The sequence below is a fragment of the Anabrus simplex genome, chromosome 13 (assembly GCF_040414725.1).
Source record: "Anabrus simplex isolate iqAnaSimp1 chromosome 13, ASM4041472v1, whole genome shotgun sequence".
NCBI classification, from domain to species: Eukaryota; Metazoa; Arthropoda; class Insecta; order Orthoptera; family Tettigoniidae; genus Anabrus; species Anabrus simplex.
The window spans coordinates 83,880,041-83,901,630 of NC_090277.1; the positions used below are offsets into that span (position 1 = coordinate 83,880,041).

At 38.2% G+C, this 21,590-nt stretch overlaps 1 protein-coding gene across 3 annotated transcripts in view; it reads left to right on the forward strand.

Annotated features, from left to right (window-relative positions):
* The window catches only part of LOC136884670 (centrosomal protein of 76 kDa), a 71,852-nt gene that overhangs the window by 35,042 nt on the left and 15,220 nt on the right, over window positions 1–21,590 (forward strand). For all 3 annotated transcript variants that reach the window (XM_067156925.2, XM_067156926.2, XM_067156927.2), the window contains exon 7: window positions 9,549–9,743. In XM_067156925.2, the coding sequence (XP_067013026.2) occupies window positions 9,549–9,743 (195 nt within the window). The remainder of the gene's footprint in view (window positions 1–9,548; window positions 9,744–21,590) is intronic.

The following is a 21,590-nucleotide window of genomic DNA, read 5'->3' on the forward strand; positions in this document are numbered from 1 at the left end:
ATACCCCTTCATCTCTTAAAACCTATAGCAATTGGAGAGATGCTTAACGCGATGAGTGCTACGCCCGTCTATAGATGCATGAGAACTTTAATTTATTTGATTTTCCGAGTTCACTCTCGAGTGCCGATTCGATCTCTGGCATGTTCTGCCATCTGTTGGGCATTATGTAGAACTAATTGATCATGGCTTATAGCTTCGGGAAGTAAATTACAGAGCTTTATGTAGACATCTGCGGAATTCATCTGTGATATAAACAAACATGGCGGAACAACAAGCTACAGTTGGTCTTACGGTGATGTTATTTTGGTTCAAAGAATCTTTCAGTTATTAACTCATTGGGCCCGAGCCATGGAACCGTTCCATGCTTCGTCTCGGTGGACCAAACGCCGGACCACGGAACTGTTCTGTTGTCTCATTTTACTACGTAATTCAACTTTTCCTCAAGAGATGGCAGAGTGAGTTGCATTTGTGATTTGTGTAGGGACTCTTTCTTTGCAATGTTATATGCTCTTTGCTAATATATATCGATAGTGTGCTTGGTAATATTAGTTTGAAGTGGGCTATCTCTAGCTTTGAGATTCGCTTGTAAACAAGATGGCTACCAGTATAGAACTGATACTTACCGATATATAACCCCTTTTGGGACGTAATAATGATGAGGAATGAATTTTTTCAGTGAAATTAGTAGCAATATTAGTACTAGTGTGAGCACCGCTCCTGCAGAACAAATAGATGGGGAAATCGAAGAGGAAGTGCAAAGAGAAGACTGTGTTACAGCTCAGCAGGCGGACTGAACATGATCCCGTGATGCTAATAAAATGTTTTACAGTATTCCTTGTTCCGCAGTTTGTGATATGAAAGCCTTTTGTTTTCGTGTATATTTAAATCTTTAATCGTCTCGTAAGTAAGAAATTTCTCATGATATGAAGCGACACTATATTTCCTCCAAAATAATCCCAGCGCCAATGCAGTTTCAATCCAACAAATATGCAGAGCTCAATGGGTTAACCACAGCGGAAAGTGATGATGAAGATGATGATTTCAATGAATTGTTAAGCGATTTTGAAAGTGAGAGTGATGCAGAGAGTGCTGAAAATATTTTAAGTGAGGTAGAAACAGAGCCTCCTTCTAAATGAAAGAAGAAAAACATGGCGAGTTCTAAAGCTATTTCATCACTATTTTCGTGCCGTACGGATGATTTTTCTCCACCAGACTTTGAAGTAACTGTGACAGACTCTGGGAGCCAAGTAGTGTTTGATGACAACCCCAAAACCATTGGTTTTTCTAAAACATTTGTGCCAGTGGAGTTGGTACAGCTGGTTGAAAAAACGGTAGCGCAAACAACCGGTGGAAAATATGAGCTCTCACCACATTCCAGGTTTAGAAAATGTTTCAAAATATCAACGTATGTACTTGTACAGCGTTACAAGTATTAGTTGCCTACAGATTTTAGGAAACCATTTTATTTTGAGCTTTTTACTTTGGGAGTGGCAACCCCATCATACTAATAGCCTATATATGATTCAGATAAAAAATTAGATTTCTGGCTTTTCAGGCGTTTGCTCTATTAACCAGCGTTTCGTCTTAGGTCTGACACATCCCGCTCTGGTGAGTCTAGTGTGTATGCAGGTGAACTTATCAGAAGCCTATTTAAGAGGCACGGTCTGATAACTGGATAAGGGAGATAAAACTCCACAATGGAATGAATGCACGCCTAGCAATTCCGAATGGAAATTCTAAGTTCTCATGGAGGGAATTAGATATTTTTCCACCAATAGAGCATATAAAAAATCAGATAAAAAAATTAGATGTCTGACACATCCGGCTCTGATGAGTCTATACTGAGAGTCAACTCAAGACCTTAGTGGTCCCTTTGATGTTAGCCAGACTTCTGGTCGGTGAAAAGGCTTCTGCAGCGCCAAATAGTTCCCTAGGTTTGTTACTTGTTCCTGAAGTCAGGAGCTTCGTTCAGTTCGGTTAGATATTCTGGTGAAGTGATTTGACGAATTAAAAATGTTTGCCCTGTATAAATACGGAAAATATATCACAGGTTGTATATTATTCGGGTTCGTTACCAACTCTTATATTTCATACGTAGATGGCTATGAATAGTTATTGTTCTCAATGGTGTATGTAGCAAAATAATAATAATTTAATATGATACTGATATCTTATTGCACTGCGTACTTAGTAAGCTTTGTTCGAGTTCAGTCCATTGCTGATAAGTTCGCATAATATGTGCGACGTTGAAGATTGATCCAAGAAAACTGTTGGCAGTACTGGAGCAATGCAACAGCATGTTCAGTATTCATAATGGCTGCCAGCTGTGAGCAACACATGTGTGATGCTGTGACGCTTGAGTCCCCTGTGAAATACTTTAAAGCTAACAAACGTGGAGAAAAATTAAGTAGGAAATCTAAACAAATTATTTTAAACGTTTACAGTAGCCTACGAGATTAGAATCGGCTGTGGACTGTGGAATACGTGGTGAATAACACCTTGCAGCTGACCGGCGTTTCTGTGTACAGTGTTTACGCCACTCGCAAGAATTTAAACTCCACGGAAAATCCAAGTCTCCAGCGAAAGGTCGATGTGTCAGCTCAGCACTCGCCGTAAATAAAATAGGAAGGGCCTTAATATGGTATGGGAATAGGATCCTTGGCGTATTCGATGATGATGATGATGATGATGATGATGATGATGATGATGATAATGATAATAATAATAATAATTTGTACGGTACTTTGCTTTATATTCGTAACCGCCCTCTACCCGCAGAAATGTTGTCATGAGGGGATCATGAGTTCGTTTTTACCTTCCGAATGACGAGTTTACAATATTTACAATATTCCTGGGAACATTGTATCTTGCAATCCCACTCAAGGTGTTTGTTTCAGCTTTTTGAACTGTGAGAAACTGCCACTGACAGTCGTTGCACGGGAGCAGAATCGTATACTTGTAAGTTCCCATGTGCCTCACACAAATTGCATTAAGAAATAAAAATAAACCTTTCTTCTCTTGCCTCAGTATTCGTCAGTAATCTGTAGGTTTTACATGGTCAGTAAAGGAATAGGTAGGTATGGTACGTAATCAAAGTACAGCTATGTGAAAGTATGTGATTTCGTTTGATGCTTCACTATTTCAGAATGAAGTGCTTATCAGACAGACGCACAGCGTTAATAATAAGCTGGTTGTGGCAGAGATAGAGAACGGAAACGGAAGGGGGAACAGGGGACGTGCTCACGTACGGAAGGATACTTTTCCTAAGCTCTTGAGTTGAATTTCAGTATAGTGTCAGACCTAAGACCTAACGCTGGTTAATAGAGCAAACGCCTGAAAAGCCATACATCTAATTTTTGATCTGATTTGATATGCTCTATTGGTGGAAAAATATCTAATTCCCTCCATGGGAACTTAGAATTTCCATATACATGATTCATTCATTACATCCCTGACCCGGTCAGTAACTGGAAAACAGGTTGTAGGATTTCATTTCATTTCATACTGTGTATAAATGTGATGTACTCATAGGCACCAAAAATGTTATTTTGTTTACTCTCAAAATGATATTGATCATAAGGGTAGTATTTTCCATTTGCATTTGGATTTATAAAGAACCAACATTTATAAACATTTTAAGCTAATCACCCTAGTGATAAGTTAAAAATTGAGGCTTCTACAAATTTTTTTTACATAGGAAGGAAAAAACTCAGCACTGAGGTACCAAACAGTCAACCGGTAACTTAGCACTTAAAAGGTTAAAAATATTATTATTATTATTATTATTATTATTATTATTATTATTATTATTATTTTTCGTTTCTATGACTGTCAAAATTGAACTAGATAGATTTTGTTTGGGAAGTTTATTAAATAGTTGCCTGTCTCTTCATTCTTCTCTGCAACCTAAGCTGCTCCATTTACTTCAAGATTTTACTTCTTACATCCTTTTTATTTTAATCAGGATCTAGAGAAATTGCTGAATGGTAACCACTGTCATGGAGAGAAGTAAAAGTTGAAGACTGAACAAATTAAAAATTGGAATGAAGTCTAATGAATGAATGAATGAATGAATGAATGAATGAATGAATGAATGAATAACTCGTCATTGATATGCATTTAGGGCTGTCGCCCAGGTAGCAGTTTCCCCGTCAATTGTTTACCTGGCTTTTTCTTAAAGGTTTTCAAAGAATTTGGAATTTCATAGCCCATTTCCTTTGTTCATTTATTCCAATACTGACCACACAGGTCCTTTGTTTCCCGAAATGTTTCCCAAGTCAGAAATTGCAAAGCAATATACAGTAGTAGAAGTCCGCTATAGCAAGTACGGCATGTAACGAGAACCCCGTTATAACTAGAGCCTGGATTATATGTAATATAAAAATGAGAAATATGTACATAAATATGTGGCAAAAATTCACAAAATATGTAGTTAAATTTGTAATAAGTAAAAAATATGTAACTTAATATATAAGCTTTATTTGATGTATTCTTGTACACGGGAAAGGAAACAAAACCAAAAGTTAAAAGTGCAGATGTTATTCAACCTATAAATTTCATTTGGAGGCACAGTTAATAACTAATAGATGCAAGATGGCGCATGTAGTTAAACGTGTGTGAAAGTGCTCCGTAATTCGCCTACCGAATATCAAAATATATCACACATATTTACCGTGAGTGGGATCCACTAGATTTATTGAATATATATATTTCATTTTTAGTGCATCAAACATGACCCTCAAAGCTGTGAATGAGAAGATTAGTGAATTTGAAAGACGTATGTCTCAATTCCAAGGGCGCCTGGAGGAAGCTCTAACTGCTACTACTAACAATGCCACTAATCCCAAAGAGTTGTTACGTGTGCTTGAAAGTGACTTCCGTGCCTTTCGAGAATCGATTTCAGCGGAAATATCCGATTTGAAGAGAAGTATAAGTGAAATTGAACAGCGTCTTGAGATACAAGAAGCATTGTCAGATGAAGCGGCCCAATACAGCAGACGCAATTGTCTCCTGTTGCATGGTGTTAAGGAGACTGCTGATGAAGATGTGTACAGCAAGGCCTTGGATACCATCAGAGATAAACTGCAGATTGACCTGAATATTGAGTGCATTGATCGATGTCACAGATTAGGGCGACAACAGAGATCGACTGCTGATGTGGTGACTTCAGGAAACAGGCCAATTATCATAAAATTTCTTAGATATCAGCAACGAGATAGAGTGTGGCGCGCTAAGCGGCTGCTAAAAGGCACTAAAGTTCTTATTACTGAATCTCTGACAGCTACAAGGAAGGAGATGTTCCGCAAGGCACGTGATATATTTGGAATGCGTAACACCTATACGCAAAATGGCACGATTATCGTCCTCACAGCCGATGGAAAGAAGATGCACTTAAACACTCCTGCAGAATTAAATTCTTTGATTAGACGGTTAGGCGAAAGCACTAGGAAATAATTATGATTGTGTTCTTGTTATTGCTAATGTATACTAGGCCAATTCTATGTTTTAGGTTAGTTATGGTTAGTAAGTGTGTGTGTTTGTGTGAATCAGCTGGAAGTTATATTTTATGCTATGTCGAGGTAAGCCGCTATCTGTTTATTCTCAACTTCTGCCTGAGGATTTAAGTATAACAATGTCATTCACTTCTATTGCGAGCATAGACTTGGACACAGACACCATCCCTCCTTTCTCTTTGGCACCGACTTCTAGTTTTACTCCTCTTACCCCTCTTTCTTCCCAGATTCTCTCTTCAGATCTATCTGTTCGTAGTATTTTAGAAACGGAAGTGAAAGCATTTCCACGCGCTTTGTTGTGTGCTCATGTTAACAGCCAATCTGTTGTAGCTCACCATGATGAACTGAAAGCTATATTTGAAAACAGTTTATTTCATATAATTGCTGTAAGTGAGAGTTGGCTATGTAGTTCAATTCCTTCCAGTATGGTTGAAATACAAGGGTATCGCATTCATCGATTTGATAGGATGAGCAGGCGTGGAGGTGGTGTTGCATTGTTTTGTAAGCTTAATCTCAGGAGTACAGTGGTAAAAACTTCTACCACTACTACAAATCCTGTTCCTGAATTTATGTTTGTTGAAATTATTATAGACACTGTTAAAGTACTCACTGGGGTTGTATATAGGCCTCCAAATGCAGGGGGCATTGGTGAGTTAGAGGACGATTTAATGAGACTTTTACCATCTTATGAACACGTGATTATACTAGGCGACTTTAATACAAATTTGTTAACTCGGACTAGTGAAACAATACGTTTTCGAAATATTTTACTCTGCTGTGACATGACAATATTGCCCTTGGAACCAACTAACCACGTTCATACTTCCACCGTCTCTTCCGATTCACTGATTGATCTCATGATAACCAATAATCCACACAAGGTTCTTAAACACGGTCAAATACCTGTTCCTGAAATATCAACTCATGACCTTATATATTTAGCGTATTCGCTAAGAGTTCCTAAATATAGGTCGAAATACGTGACTTTTAGAGACTTTAAAAATATAGATTTCAATCACCTAAAAGAAGATGCATGCAAATGTCCTTGGGGTGACATAATACTAATGAATGACATCGATGAAAAACTGGAAAATATTAATTCTCATATTCATGGACTTTACAATAAGCATGCTCCTAAGCGCTGTGTGAAAGTAACACGGCCGCCCTGTCCGTGGCTGACAACTGAAATTAAATCTTTGATGGCTCAGCGTGATTCGTTATATAGACGTTACAAACGAAATTTATCAGCTGACACATTTGAACAATACCGTGTACTGCGTAATCGAATTAAACAAATTATCCGCAATAAGAAATTCGATTACTTCCGGCGTCTATCCAATAATATAAACGTTGGTAGTACTTGGCGACAACTTCGTTCATTAGGTATTGGAAGGCCTCCTGTGAACCATGCTAAACCAGAAATACCGGTTGACGATATTAATAGACACTTTTCAACAGATGTTTTTACTCCTGAACACGATATAGTGCAGGCCACCATCAAGTCTATAATACGACAACAATCATCTGATCGTCCATATTTCGAATTTCGAACTGTTTCTGAGTCTGAAGTGAGACGAGTACTGAATTCAATTAAATCTCATGCAACAGGGGCTGATGAAATCCCTATTTTCTTTATTACTAACATTATGGATATAATATTGCCGGTTATTACTGACTTATTTAATGCATGCCTCTCCCGTAGTTATTTCCCGACAAAATGGAAAGATACAAAAGTTGTCCCAGTTCCAAAAAGGTCGCCAGCTAATGTAGCATCCGACTTTCGTCCTGTATGCATTCTTTCAGCACTGTCTAAAGCTCTAGAAAAATTGATCTATAGCCAACTTGAACAATATCTGGAAAAATATTCTCTGCGTGACCCCTTCCAATCTGGTTTCAAGAAAGGACATAGCACAGGGACGGCACTGCTAAGAATTACAGACGACATTAGACGAGCTATAGATGAGCGGAAAGTGACTATACTTATTCTACTTGACTTCAGTAGTGCGTTTGACACAGTAAATATTGACATATTATTAGCGAAACTACAAAGATTTAATCTGAGTCCCTCTGCTATTCAGCTCTTTGCTTCGTACCTCTCCAATCGGCGACAACGTGTTGTCATAAACGGCACTACCACAGACTGGAAGACGAAGCAAACAGGTGTCCCACAGGGATCCGTGCTTGGACCTCTTCTGTTTACTCTATATATCAATGATATATCTTCTCAGTTCAGTAACTGTAAGTATCATTTATATGCAGATGATCTACAAATATATTATCACTGTAAAGCTATTGATATTGAGTTTGGAATTCATCAGATGAATTCCATTTTAAATCTGATTAGCTCCTATTCTAATAAGAATTGTTTATTAATTAATCCTAAAAAGACACAAGCTATTATAATAGGGCAACAAAGGCAGTTAAATATCCTTAATAAGAAATTATTGCCTTCACTTTCGCTTTGTGGTGTAGCTATACCATTTCAGAAGTCGGTAAAAAATCTTGGAATTATCATAAGTGACACACTAGATTGGAGTGAGCACATAACAAGCATCTGTAGGAAAATTCACTCGTCACTTCACCCTCTCAAAACTCGCCAATCACTTCTTCCACTAAGCTTGAAAATTAAACTTATCCAGACCCTCATATTTCCCATACTTAATTATTGTGATATTGTAATGATAGATGCCACCATGGAACAGACACTAAAATTACAGAGGGCAATGAACTCATGCATTAGGTTTATATTTTCAATTAAATTTTCAACTCATATCTCCCCCTATTATGAACTTCTCTCCTGGTTAAAAATCGATAAACTATGACATCTTCACGTTGCTACTCTCGTATTTCGTCTGCTGAATGAATCTAAACCCCAGTATTTATCCTCAAAGTTTAATTTACTCTCCTCCTCTCATGAACACAACACACGATCGACTACGACACTCTCAATTCCTGTGCATCGCTCATCTTCATTTAACCGCTCCTTTCAAGTGTCTGGTGCAAGGCTATGGAATTCCCTTCCAGTTAGTGTTAGGAATTGCACTTCCTTAGCTTCTTTCAAGCGGTCTTGCCGAGATTACCTATTAAATGTATAACCAGCTTGTATGAATGGCAGTATGAATGGAAGAATGAATGAGGTTAGGATTTATATTTTGTTAAATTATTTCATTATTCTGTTTTATAAAGTTTATTAGATATGTGGTTATTTCATTATTCTGTTTTATAAAGTTTATTAGATATGTGGTTAAGTGTAAGAGAGGGCCGTGAGCCTTAACTTCGCCACAAATGAAGGCATGAAATAAATAATAATAAATAATAAATAAATCATTTTTCAAATTTTCTGTGGTCATCGAATGCCTTCTGTATGTTAGGTTGTCCTTATGTATACAAAAAGACCTTTCAACTTCACATGATGCTAGCAGTTTTGTCAATTTCGCATAGCAATGCAAAGAGTGAGAGGATTTTTAGCTCATTCTCATAGACAAAACTATGGTTCAGATCCTTGCTTTGTGAAAAACTTTGGAGAAACTTTAAACCTTAAAAGTCATGTGCTTCAAGCAAAGAATTAGTTCAGAGTTTCTGAAAAGCGCTAAGGTGTGGTGAACAACAATTTACGTCGTCCCGCGAGCATGCTAATTCACGTATAGATAATGTAATGGAGTTGTGAATTGTGTTGAATTTTATTGAGTTAATGTTGTGTTACCAGTGATATCTTAATATGGTGCATCTTATGATGTTTTTACTTTTGATAGTCGCCATGTCTGGGATGGGAATGTCAGGGTTAGATCAAGGTATGAATCTGATTAACACATTCGAGTAATGTAGAAATGAAAAGGTTAACACAAGATAGAGTGTCATGGAGGGCTGCATCAAATCAGTTTATGGACTGATTATCCTCGACAACAATAACAAAATTACCTCATTTAAATTTGAAGATTGACAAGTGTGTAAAAGCTCTGAGTAGCTGTAGGATAAGTTTCGTACCATTGGATTATTAGGAGATAATTAGATTGTTCATTTTGTTGTTTGTTGTAGGAGAGAGATTGGGTGCCTATGTGCAAGTTCCACCTGGAGGATTCTCGTCAGTGGAAAGCCATGTCGCCGGCTGCTATACAAAGTTTGGTGGGCAACGAGCAAGGAATTCCGCTGCAGCCTGGATTGTTGGACCCGATTATGTACAGCCAAGACATGGAGAGGGAACTGCGGCAGCTAATCTCTGAATACAGATTGGTGAATACCCTCTCTACACTTTTTACACACCACACTGGCCACCCTACCGTACATAAACTCTGGCTCAGGTACACCTCTGCAGAGGTTCGGACCTGCCTTCGGGCAGAATACACCCTTACCTTACCTTACTATTGAAACAAACAGTAAAATTTCTCTGTTGTTTGGCATATTTTCTGTTCAACATTAACTTTACTGTGAGCCATGATCGTTATTTCTTCTCTCTTACAAGGAAACAATACGCACGTGTCATGAGATTCATTTCGGTTTGGTCAGACGTAACTTTCTTAACCCTCCCTTTACAAGAAATATTGATTTAAAAATTTTGCCTTGGTTTAAATCAGGGCCTCTCAGGGTGCATGCGCGTGGTGCATGCACTGTGCACGGTGCAAGAGACGACTTGGCTTGGTTGACCAGAGTGCAGACCCCCCACTCCTCGATTTGGAGCAATAGCGCTTACTCTCTCTTTCCTCACGCCTGTCTCGCTCGCTCCGCCTGTCTCCCTCTGCCCCACTTGCACCGTAGCGCTCCAAATCCAAGCTGACTTGAGCCGAGCTTAGCCGAGTAGCCCAGAGACGAAGCGTTGATCCGAGCCATGCCGAGCGGCAGCGATGCACAGTGCACGGAGCTCTTGCGCCTCTATCTGCACGCGTGAGATTTAAATGTGTTGGAGTATGCATAGCGCTAGTGGGAGTGCATCGGTCTCCCGTTCCGATAACGTCCAAATATTAATCATCTATAAATTTGTTTTTTTAAAGATGATTAATATTTGGATATTTATTATTCATTTATTGCATGAGCACAATGCTACAAATAAACTCAATGACATTCGTAGGTTTGTTGGCATGAGAATTGCAAGTACCCTACCAGTACATTATGACGTGATTACAGCTGCTGACATGAACCCAGGTGATACTTACCGTCCCGGGCAATTTAGCCGTGCGGTTATGAGCGCGCAGCTGTGAGCTTGCATCTGGGAGTTGTGGGTTCGAACCCCACTGTCAGCAGCCCTGAAGATGGTTTTCAGTGGTTTCCCACTTCCACACCAGGCAAATGCTGGCGCTGTACCTTAATTAAGGCCACGGCCGCTTCCTTCCCATTCCTAGGCCTTTCCTATTACATTGTCGCCATAAGACCTATCTGTGTCGGTGCGACATAAAACAAATAGCAAGGTACTTACCGTAAAAACAGGCAAACCAGAACTTCACTAGATACCATGCGCATTTGATGAAGTCCAAAGCCTGACAACTAAATGATTGTTTCATATCGTTTGAGCAAAACACACTTGAATCACGTTCAAAATGTTGTGCAAAAATAGATTTTAACAGTGGAACCCCAGGTATCCATTCCCGGAAACTACTATTTCCCGGATTATTAGTTCAAATTACGTAGTCCTGCGAGCATGCTAATTAAATCACTTTGTAAAAATCCTGCATTATCGGTTCCTCGAAGAAACGATTTGCCAGATCAACTGTCCAGAAATTTCAGTCCCATCAATGCTAAATCCTCGATCAAGTGTTTTTCAAGAAACATTATCTCATGAAAGGACGGCTAATGGCATGCTTATGGATCTTGGCGTTAACGCCCGGTCATTGCGATAATGAGATCAAGCATTTGCATAAGGGACCGTCTTAGCATCGCGTTCGGGTGTTATTGTTTAGAAAATCCTCGGAAATCATAAAGGAGAGAGTGGCCACAACAATTGGAAGGAGACAGGATGCATTTCGACAACTCTACTTGAAGATGGAACTAGTTTCGTCAAATGTTTGTACTTGTAAAATGTCCACATTGTCCAGGATTAGATGTTTATATTTTTACTTTTGTCGATTATATCGCCAAACAGGTTTACAGAACTTCCCTCAGGGCACTGTATAGTCACTGGGTTTTCAGGCAGGAATCGAAACTGCTGCTCCTTAACACAAATATGGTATTTCAATATTTTATTATCATACGATTAGGTTATTGAGACCAGAACAGATGTAGCACCTTACATACATAAAGCCATGGGAGGTCTTGGGATTGCTTATTACTGTTTTGGTCCTAATATATGACTGGGAATTTTATGTTTTGTGTTTAAATGTCAGAAAAAACCTGCATTTGTTTTATTTGCGCACATTACATTTAAAAAGTGTGTATCTTTTCCCATTTGTACTGACTTGTGTAGCGAGCGTGCTTTCCAGCTGAGCTCAAGGTCACGAATAATCATAATTTGTGAAGGTTTGATTATATTTTTCCTCTTTCCAATTTAATTGTGATTAGCGACGGGCAGAATTAAGTATAATTCATTCGAGAACTTTAGAGAATCGATACTCTGTTAGGGGCGGCCTAATTTGAACCTGGTATAAGGTAATAAAATGCCTTTGAGAGTGGCGAACCTATCGTACAAACAGCCTAAAAAATGAGTGCAAGTGAATCGAGAGATGAGTGCAAGTGTTTGTAATAAGATTATTATACAGATGTTTAGCAATATTGTTCATGGTTTTCATTCATTCCCGGATTTTCCGTTTTCCCGTCTTCTACGTTTTTTTCTTTCCCCATGGACCCTCCTGAAACGGAGAATCGAGGTTCCACTGTATTATCTTTCAAAATCAGACAAAAATAAACTCTGTAAAGAAACTTAAATGCGATAAAATTAATAAAGTATCAAATACTAATGTGATGAAAAAAAGAGAAGAAAAAATATGTCAGTGGTGGGACTTGAACACAGGTCTCTGGGATGGAAGACTGACACTCTCCCTCAAGAGCTAAACATACATGAATACATGTGTGTAACTTTTTGTCTATTTTAACTAAAGCAAAATTTTAAAATTGATATTTCTTGAAAATGTGGGGGAGTTGTCTTAGAGTCGAATTCATAGTCAGCACTTATATATAAGTGGAACCCTTAAGTAATAAGGCATCACTTATAATAAGTATTCACTTATATGAGTTTACATTTCATAGACAGCACTTATAGAGCACACTCAGTGATACAGTAAGTATCACTGGAGATGTGGCAATGCTGTATATTGTGCCCATGCTTCCTGGATCGTGTAGTTCTGGTTACCGAATAGTGGGATGATCTATTGTGTTTTGTTTAACGAAGGACATCGCGAAAGTTTTGAGGTTAAAAGATCGTCTATATTGGATTTGATTATCAGAATGGATAACAAAACAGCGAGCTGAGACGGCACCTGCAAGAACTTGTGTCGAAGTACAGTACATGCACATAATATAGAACAAGTAGACCAACGCAGTTTCTCATCAGATTATGAATAACGTGAGAAAACGTGTTGTGGACAATGCAAACTACGAAAATGCCCAGAGTCTAATTTTCTTCTTAATATACTATGTTTATAGTTATCCAGGCACTCGAACCTATACAAATATTCATCCAAATGTAGAATATCTAGCCTTACAACGCTTTTAATGATTTGACAAATATATCCGTAGCCGTTACATTGTAATAGGCCTAATTACTTCCCCAATAAAATGTAATTAGTATGTTTTGATGTGCGATGCCATAATTTCAGAAACTTCTGATAGCCTATATACCGGCAAACGATTGGTTGACTAACATGATATAATTAGCACAAATCAACCTTAAAATAAATGGTGGTAGTGCAACATGTTCATTTTTCTTATAACTCAGTATAGTTCTTTACTATTCCATAAGCCTACAGTCTTGGTAACTTATCAACTTGTAACACATGTCCAGTTAATTAAGCGAAATACCAGTAATGATGATGGTAATGATAATAATAATAATAATAATAATAATAATAATAATAATAATAATAATAATAATAATAATAATAATAATAACTTGAAATTAAAAGGTGGCATAAAATCTCAAAACAATATCTTCATTAATGATGAGATAGTGAGTCCTCTAGAGGTTATGTTCACTCTCTGAATCAAAGGGACAAGAATATTCATAACTCTCACTTTACTAAAACGAAACCTTCTTTAAATTGTTGGTCACATTACATTTCGACAGGATTTTCCATCTCTACTGTGTGCACGGAAAGTATTCTGTGAATGAAATGCAACATATTCACCAAAACCATCCTCCATCCTGCTGCAACATAAGTGAGTCACTTAAGTGTGTGTGAGAGGTCCACTTATAGCAATAAGTGGGACACTTAAGTAGGTAATATGAAATGAAATCTGGCTTATACAGGGCACTTATGTATAAGTGTTGTCTATGAATTCCGCCCTTAATATTTTTACCTATAACTCTTCTGACCATGCTCCCCACCTAAAATGAACTAAATCTTGATGACACTTCGTAGTGTCATCTTGTTAGCTAACATGTTCATCTCAAAACTGTTTTAATTTCTGATAATTTATTTATTATGCATTTGGCTTAACAGATATGTATATGCTCATTGCTGCACATGTCCGTAGGTTTAACCTCGAAGTACCCTACACGTGACCCCCGCTGGTGCTAAGCGAGCAACAGTGAACAGCTGACCAGACATTGTTTTTTCCTGGTGAAGATACAATATTTCTGGTAATGTTCCTACAGTGCTCATATACTTTTCCAGAGTATCTGTATTTGTAGAGATACAGTGGAACTACACTGCTTTTTTCTACACCTAGCATTTGAGTCTTGAACTTTGAAATAAGGTTGGTAGTGTGATGTGTATTAAGACGACCAGAAACACATCAAGCAATTAACCAGACAATTCACGACACTGACCCTTCATACAAATATACCATTGCTGGTATGCTGACTTGATTACAGTTGCTTGTCACGCCATCTGAAAGCGCTATCTTGGCCAGTTACTCAGAATTTCAACTTCATCCTCTTTCACTTAAGTTTGAGGTCCAGTCTTAATATAGACCTGAACAGTCTTCATGTTGGTGACCAGTACACCTTGTCACCATTGTGTTGGCCATCGACAAAGAAGTTGAAAGCATTATCAGTGACTATTGGTTGTTGCTCTCAGGACATGGCCATACCACCATAGGCACATTTCCTCTTCAATGGGAACAACTCCATGCTCTGGCGGTGGGTTGTGTCATTGGTTGTGTAATGATAAAGAGAAACTCAGAGACCAGCATAACCGTAAATCCACCCATACTAATAGATGTCTTCTTGGGTCCTCTCTCCACCATCTTTGACAAAAGCGTGCTGTGCTTATCGCCCTTATCAGCCAAGCAAGGGAAGTTTGTGAGGAGGATATGTTAAGTGGTGAACTTTGCTTCCTGACCAGAATATTCCTGACCAATGGTTACTTAATGAAACAAATTGACGAAGAACTACGTCCTAAGCCAAAAGGCAGACTGTCACGTGATTCTCGTCCTTTGAGCCTGGCCTTCTTGCTATTTATGCAATCTGTCATGGATAGGATTGGCAATATTCTCGGAAGACACAATGTCAACACCATCTTTAAACATAATATCCTAACTCTTCAGCGTATTTCTCCTAGACTGTGGAAGCCATGGAGTGACAATTGACTCTAACACCTTTGTCACTGCTCTGAAGACGATGCTGGTTGCAGGTTTGAAACACATAGGCATATAATAATTACATGACATAACATCCCCAAAATAATATAAAAATGGAGTACTTCGTACCTGTGTCCGATTAATAATAATAATAATAATAATAATAATCATCATCATCATCGTCATAATTTTCATTCTCCCTTGGCCAGCTCCTGCCAGGTTAGGGTGTTCATGGTACTTTTCCACCATTGTCTCTCCTTCCACCACTCCTCTTCAGTAATAGTATTCCATTCCCGTCTTCTTTTTCTTATACTGTTCTCAACAGAGTCTATCCATCTTGCTCTGGGCCTCCCTCTTGCCCGCTATCAGCCTCCAACACTTGTTTTGGTATTCTTCCCTCCATCCTCATAACATGTGCAAACCATTCAATTTATTCTTCTCCATCCTATCACTCAGTTTTCCTACCCCTATTTCTTTTAGGACCTCAACATTTCCTACTCTGTCTCTCCTTGTCTTCCCTGCCATACCCCTCCTGAATTTTACTCTCATCTCTTCCTGTCAATGTCTCGGTCTCTGATGCGAGAGGAATAGTACATCTTGTACATTATTGCTTTACATTTCATAGGAACTTCTCTCGTCAACACCAAGTTCATTACATTCTGGTAGAATGTCATTACAATCTGGTAGAATGTATTTCCCACTTGTAGGCTTCTGCTAATCATCTTGCATCTTGTATTATATTACTTTCCAAATTCAGTGAAACTTCATTAAGACGTTTCTGCAGGGGACAAGAAAAAAGAACATGTTAAATGATAAAATGTACTAATGAGTATAAGAATAAAAACTATCCAAGAGGGATATGGAAACACTGAATAAAGTTTTTTTAACATGAGGGCATTTTATGTCGTGTATTCGCAGGTCTATCTACCATTTCTAAAAATGAGATGAAAGTATTAAAAGGTGTGAAAAACATGAGAGAACAAATATGAAAAACCTTTTCTCTTGGGGATAATAAAATAAGTACCGGTACACTGAAAGGTGTGAAAAACACCAGACAACAAATATGAAAACATGTGCACAGGGCCCAACAAAAATATCTAAGTATTATTGGAGATCACACTCTTTCTAAAGCAAATGTTAGTAGAAGCCTTTTATTTCGGAGCAGTGGGGTATTAAACTTATTTTCTGGTCACACTATTAGACGATAAATTGGAGATTACATTAGACCCTGTGCAACTGTGAGGAAGGAGTATGGCCGCCATTTTGAATCAAACGAAACTTAGACGAACTTGAGTGCTCTAGTCAAAACTCGAATGTGCAAGTTTCAACAATCGCAACCTCTGCGACCACTTTCTGATTATTGTCTTCATTATTAAGGAATTTTACACTTTCTTTATCTGAAACTAGGCTATACACCATGCTAGTCAATTTCACACGATAAGCTACCGTATCACGCGACAGATATTCGCTACACTTCATTGTACCATTCAACACAAAATACATTTCTACCTTCTGAATGGAATGGAATGGAACTTTAAGGTTAAGTCAATATTCCACCTTTACAATACCAAAAGTTTGTCTAATTATTTAACCCTTTGGCACTCAGCCTATATGCAGGTGTTTGCTCGAAGACACTCAGACTAATTTTTGTGATTTTCCAAAGCAAATTACAAAAATTCAACACGTAAAGAGTTTAATACACATTAAAATAAAATTAATCACACTAATACAGGAAACTATGAGCATTTCAGAAATGAATATACTTTGGACGTATTGTTATTGGTTAAGCACAAAAAAAATGTATTAAACTTCGAAAATAAATTTTAAAAAATAAATTATTGTTTTCAATGACAGAAAAATTAGACATTGTTGCGTCTTCCTTCTTTACTCTTAGACTTGAATGAAAGAACATTTAATTCTGAAAAATTTGATACCAATATGATGTGTGTGCTGCAATTCACTCATGAAGCACTGCACAATGTTATTCAGTGTACATGTAACGGTCATCGATGTCAGGTCCTCGCGGTCCGATGCACGGTGAGCAGTTACGACCGTGTCACTTCCCACATAACGGGAATCACTTTTGGCAAAAGAAGGTCATTACTATTGTCTAAATCATCTGAAAATTCAAGGATATCGGCCTCATTCGGCCTTGAATATGGCCTAGCCATTACGATAAAAAGATGACGCAAGCACGTGCAACAACGGAGTTATGAAGAGGAGTAAAATTGTAGTTTACGAAGTACATCGAACACACGATATACCAAAGAAACAAAATAAACTATGAACAAAACTCATAGCAAGATCAACTTGTTGTATTCATAAGCCAATCAAAACAGATCCACTCAATAACAACTTCAAATAACCACAACATAAACATTCACGGTCAACAGATTTCATTTGTAGAAAATAAAAATATTTTGTAGGGCTGGTGGATATATCTGTTGAGTTAAACGCAAATTCAACGCTTTAAGGTACCGTCACGATCAACTGTTACGATTTAACAGCTACGCAAATGACCAAAATCCGTAAATAAGACAGAGCCGATGTATCGGCGCCGTGAGCGTTTTCGCCATAACCTCTCGCGCCGATAGATCGGCGCGCTGAGTGCGAAAGGGTTAAACACATGTATAATTTTAAGTTTGTTCATCAACAACTTGAGGTGAGAGAAGAAGTTTGCTATCATACTGAGGTGAGATTGCTCTGTTATCTTACTGTTCTGAGGGGCCCGATTATCAATATAGTGGTAGTGAGGGTGTTCAGGAATAATACAGATACCCTCAGCTATCGTCGTAGGTACATACGAAGCAGAGATAAAATAGTATACAATATTAGTTGATAGCTCAAACATATACGTGGTAGAAGAAGCAGCACGATATAATAATCATAATAATAAGAATAATAATTTACAGCAGAATTTGCGCAGTGAGAAGGAATAGGACCAAAAGAAGGTGACAGGAACAAGAAAATCTCGAATTTAACAAAGCAAACAGGATGTATTTAACAGATAATAAAAATAGTAAACATTTTTCAACAAGTTTAGTAAATCGCAGACAAGAGTTTGCTAGACTGAAATATATAGAGGAAACCTTGAAAGACAAGGAAAATGTGCCACATTTACAATATAAAACATCAAAACCGTATGAATAAGTATAAAGGGTACAATGAAGAATAATATAAGTCGATATAGAGGAAGCAACCTGAAAGAAAAATTGAAAAGAAGGAAAAAGGATAAAAATGAAGTAGGGATTGAACGGGGAAAGGGATTCTCTTCGCCGGGTGAAGTTACGCTGCAGAATGTGTTAAATAAACATTATACTAAAAGGTAACGATGGTCCAAGGAAATAGATATTGTGATTTCAAAATTCCATAGTCCGTAGTACAGTTTGTGTTTGAAAGGTTTTAGTCAAAATAATGTCTTGCATATATATTTGATGCCGTAATAAGCTGGCCAAAGTAAAGTTCAAGTGGGGCAGATGGCCCAGTGAAGAATTTAATGTCCAAATAACATTATGATAAAACTTGCTCACCGGATAACCTGAAGAAAATAACAGTCCAGATGGTAAATGACAATATCAAACGTAGCAGTAGTATGGCTGCTTCCACCACTCCGTAACGAAGCCAGACTCAATATTTTGAGTGGTGGAGTGAGATTATGTAATCGTACAGAAACATCGAGAAGAATAGAGAAGTTGAAAACCAGCATATTCCAGAAACGTCATAATCACGTGTCCAATAGAGGTTAGCGCAAGCACACACACAGGTAGAGGAGGCGGTGCGTGGAGAAGAAGATGACGTCAGGATCACGTGATGAACAGAGTAGGCAGGCAACAGGTGAGCATAGCAGAAGAGTGAATGAAGCAGTGGCGGCGTGATCGGCGGAAACCAGCATGCGAAGGTAGGATGTATACGTAGCGGTAGCGGAGATCGTAACAAACTTTTGAATGTTTGTGCTCGGAACAATCTAGAACAGCCTCACAATTTTAATTGACGTATTTGGCAACCCGATTTATTTCAATGTGTTATTCTGTCCTTGTCTTTTTTGTGCTTTTTCTTGAATATTTTACGGCTGATGATGTCTACAAGTTAGACGAAACATGTCCCGTCTTATTTTAAATAATGTTGTTTAAATAATTAGACAATAAACTTTTGGTATTGTAAAGGTGGAATATTGACTTAACCTTAAAGTATACGTACGACAATACGGACTTTACAATGAAATTTATTTTATGTGTAATGTTCTGAATAGAATGCGAACAAGTACAGACAGGCTCACTCTGCTATTTGCCAATCTCGCTGATAACCGGCAAGCAAAACTCAACATTCCTGAGGCTAACGGCTTGCTCCCTGGAAGCGCAACTTGTCCTTTGAAGTTCAGGAAGACCTTTTCCCATAATCACGCAACTGTGGCGATGTCTCTTACCTGAGTTGGAAATCACGTTTCTTTCAGAAGGGATGACAAATAAAGTAACATTTTCAGGTCTAGGGAAAATGTGATCCTACTAAGCGGTAAAAGCGAAAATCCTTGACTCGATAAGCGAGGTAATTTTTACATAGATTTAATACGATGAAAATTGGGATCTCGAGTTTACGACTTGCTAAGCAAGAGACGTGTTAATGAGGAACGCACTAATGAGGTTTTGAAGTGTTCAACAACCTCAATGTTTTGTCCCCTGATAGTAACGATTCTTTCTCTTTCTCCTCTTGTCATTACCACTGTTTGCTCTTCTCCACACTCATTTTCATACCATTATTTTTCTCATGATTGTAATTTAAGGAGTCTAGTTGGATTTGCACTTCTGTATTGTTGACTCCCCAGATCACTGTCATCCATAAACAACAGTAGTTTCATATCCTCTCCATAAGGTCTCTTTTTTGTGCTACAGCAGCTGCCTCAGCCCAACTTATGTCACGTGCGGCCACCCTGCTTTCAGCATGTATACAACCTTATAAGAAATCTTACCTTATAAAATATGCTGGTAGTGTCATCCTTTATAATGAAGGACTTCATAAATATCATTAGGATTTTCTGCACACCAATAGTGCGAGTTATGACTCTTCACACGACCATTAAGATGAAACCAGGTCTCATCTAAAAAGAACACAAGCTGTGGGTCGAATAAACAATCGTTCAGTGATGGAAGATCACTCACAATATCACACTCTTGTGGCTGGATCAGCAGGTTTTAAACAATGGGCCCATGTAAACGTGTACAGGTTGATGTGTAACAGCTTTGTATCTCTGTGTGCAGAAGAAATCGAAACCCCTACTTGTGCTAATTTTGTGATTAATTTATTTGGTGACAGTTCAAGATTCACACCAATGTAATCTAACTTTTCCTCTGTTAAAACTGTTCGTGAGTGCGCATGCTTTTTATTGACCACTGAGCCTGTTGTTTCAAATTTACGCTCATGAAGGGGGCACTTCACCAGTAAATTGCTGAATAAATACATAAGGGTATCCGTCAAGCCGACACTTGTTTAAAATAACTTTCACATATGAAAATATGGTGTCGCAATGATAACTGTCTCGCCACCTGAGATTCAGACTGGCTACCGATGCTAGGTCGAACACGTGCATGCTCCTTGCAAGGTCAAGAACTATGCGCGCGCCTCATGTACTACTGCTTAGCTCTCGGCGAGTAGAAACGCCGCTGGACTGTCCGAGTTTATAAGAGAGACCCTGTACTATACGCGCACTTTATCTTGAGCCCGGATCTCCATAGTAACGAATGGGAACTAGGGCTCAAGATAAAGTGCGCGTACTATATGTGTTGCCATAGTAACAATTATAAAGTATAAGTAGAGACAATACACTTCCCTGTCTTAATCCAGTTTGGTTTCTAAACCAATCTATTCTCCCCACTGGACACAAGTGGAACAGTTTTTACACAATGCTTTCACTAATTCCCTTGATTCCTTTCCACAACCCTTTCTTTCCAGTGTTTTTCCCCACACATTTCCTCTATTAAGACTATTGTATGCTTTCACTAGATCAAGGTATACCATCACCAGATCTTTTCCATATTCCCACCGTTTTTCCATCAATAATCTCTTGGTAAATATAGGATCTGTCGTATGTCTGCTTACTACTAAATATAATCATCATTTCCTCTTATCCAGCTCCTGCCCGGGCAGAGTATTTATGGCACTTCTCCATCTTGCTCTTACCTTCCATCATCTTGTCCCAGTCTAAATTTTGTCTCCTTATATCGCTCTTCACGGATTCAATCTACCTTGTTCTAGGTCTTCCTCTTGCTCTCTTGCCCTCACACATTGCCTCCAGCATCTGTCTTGGAATTCTATTCTCCTCCATCCTCTTTACATGTCCAAATCAACCACATTTATTATTCTTTTCAACTCTTTCATTTAGATTTCTTATCCCAACTTCCTTCCTATCATCTTCATTTCTCA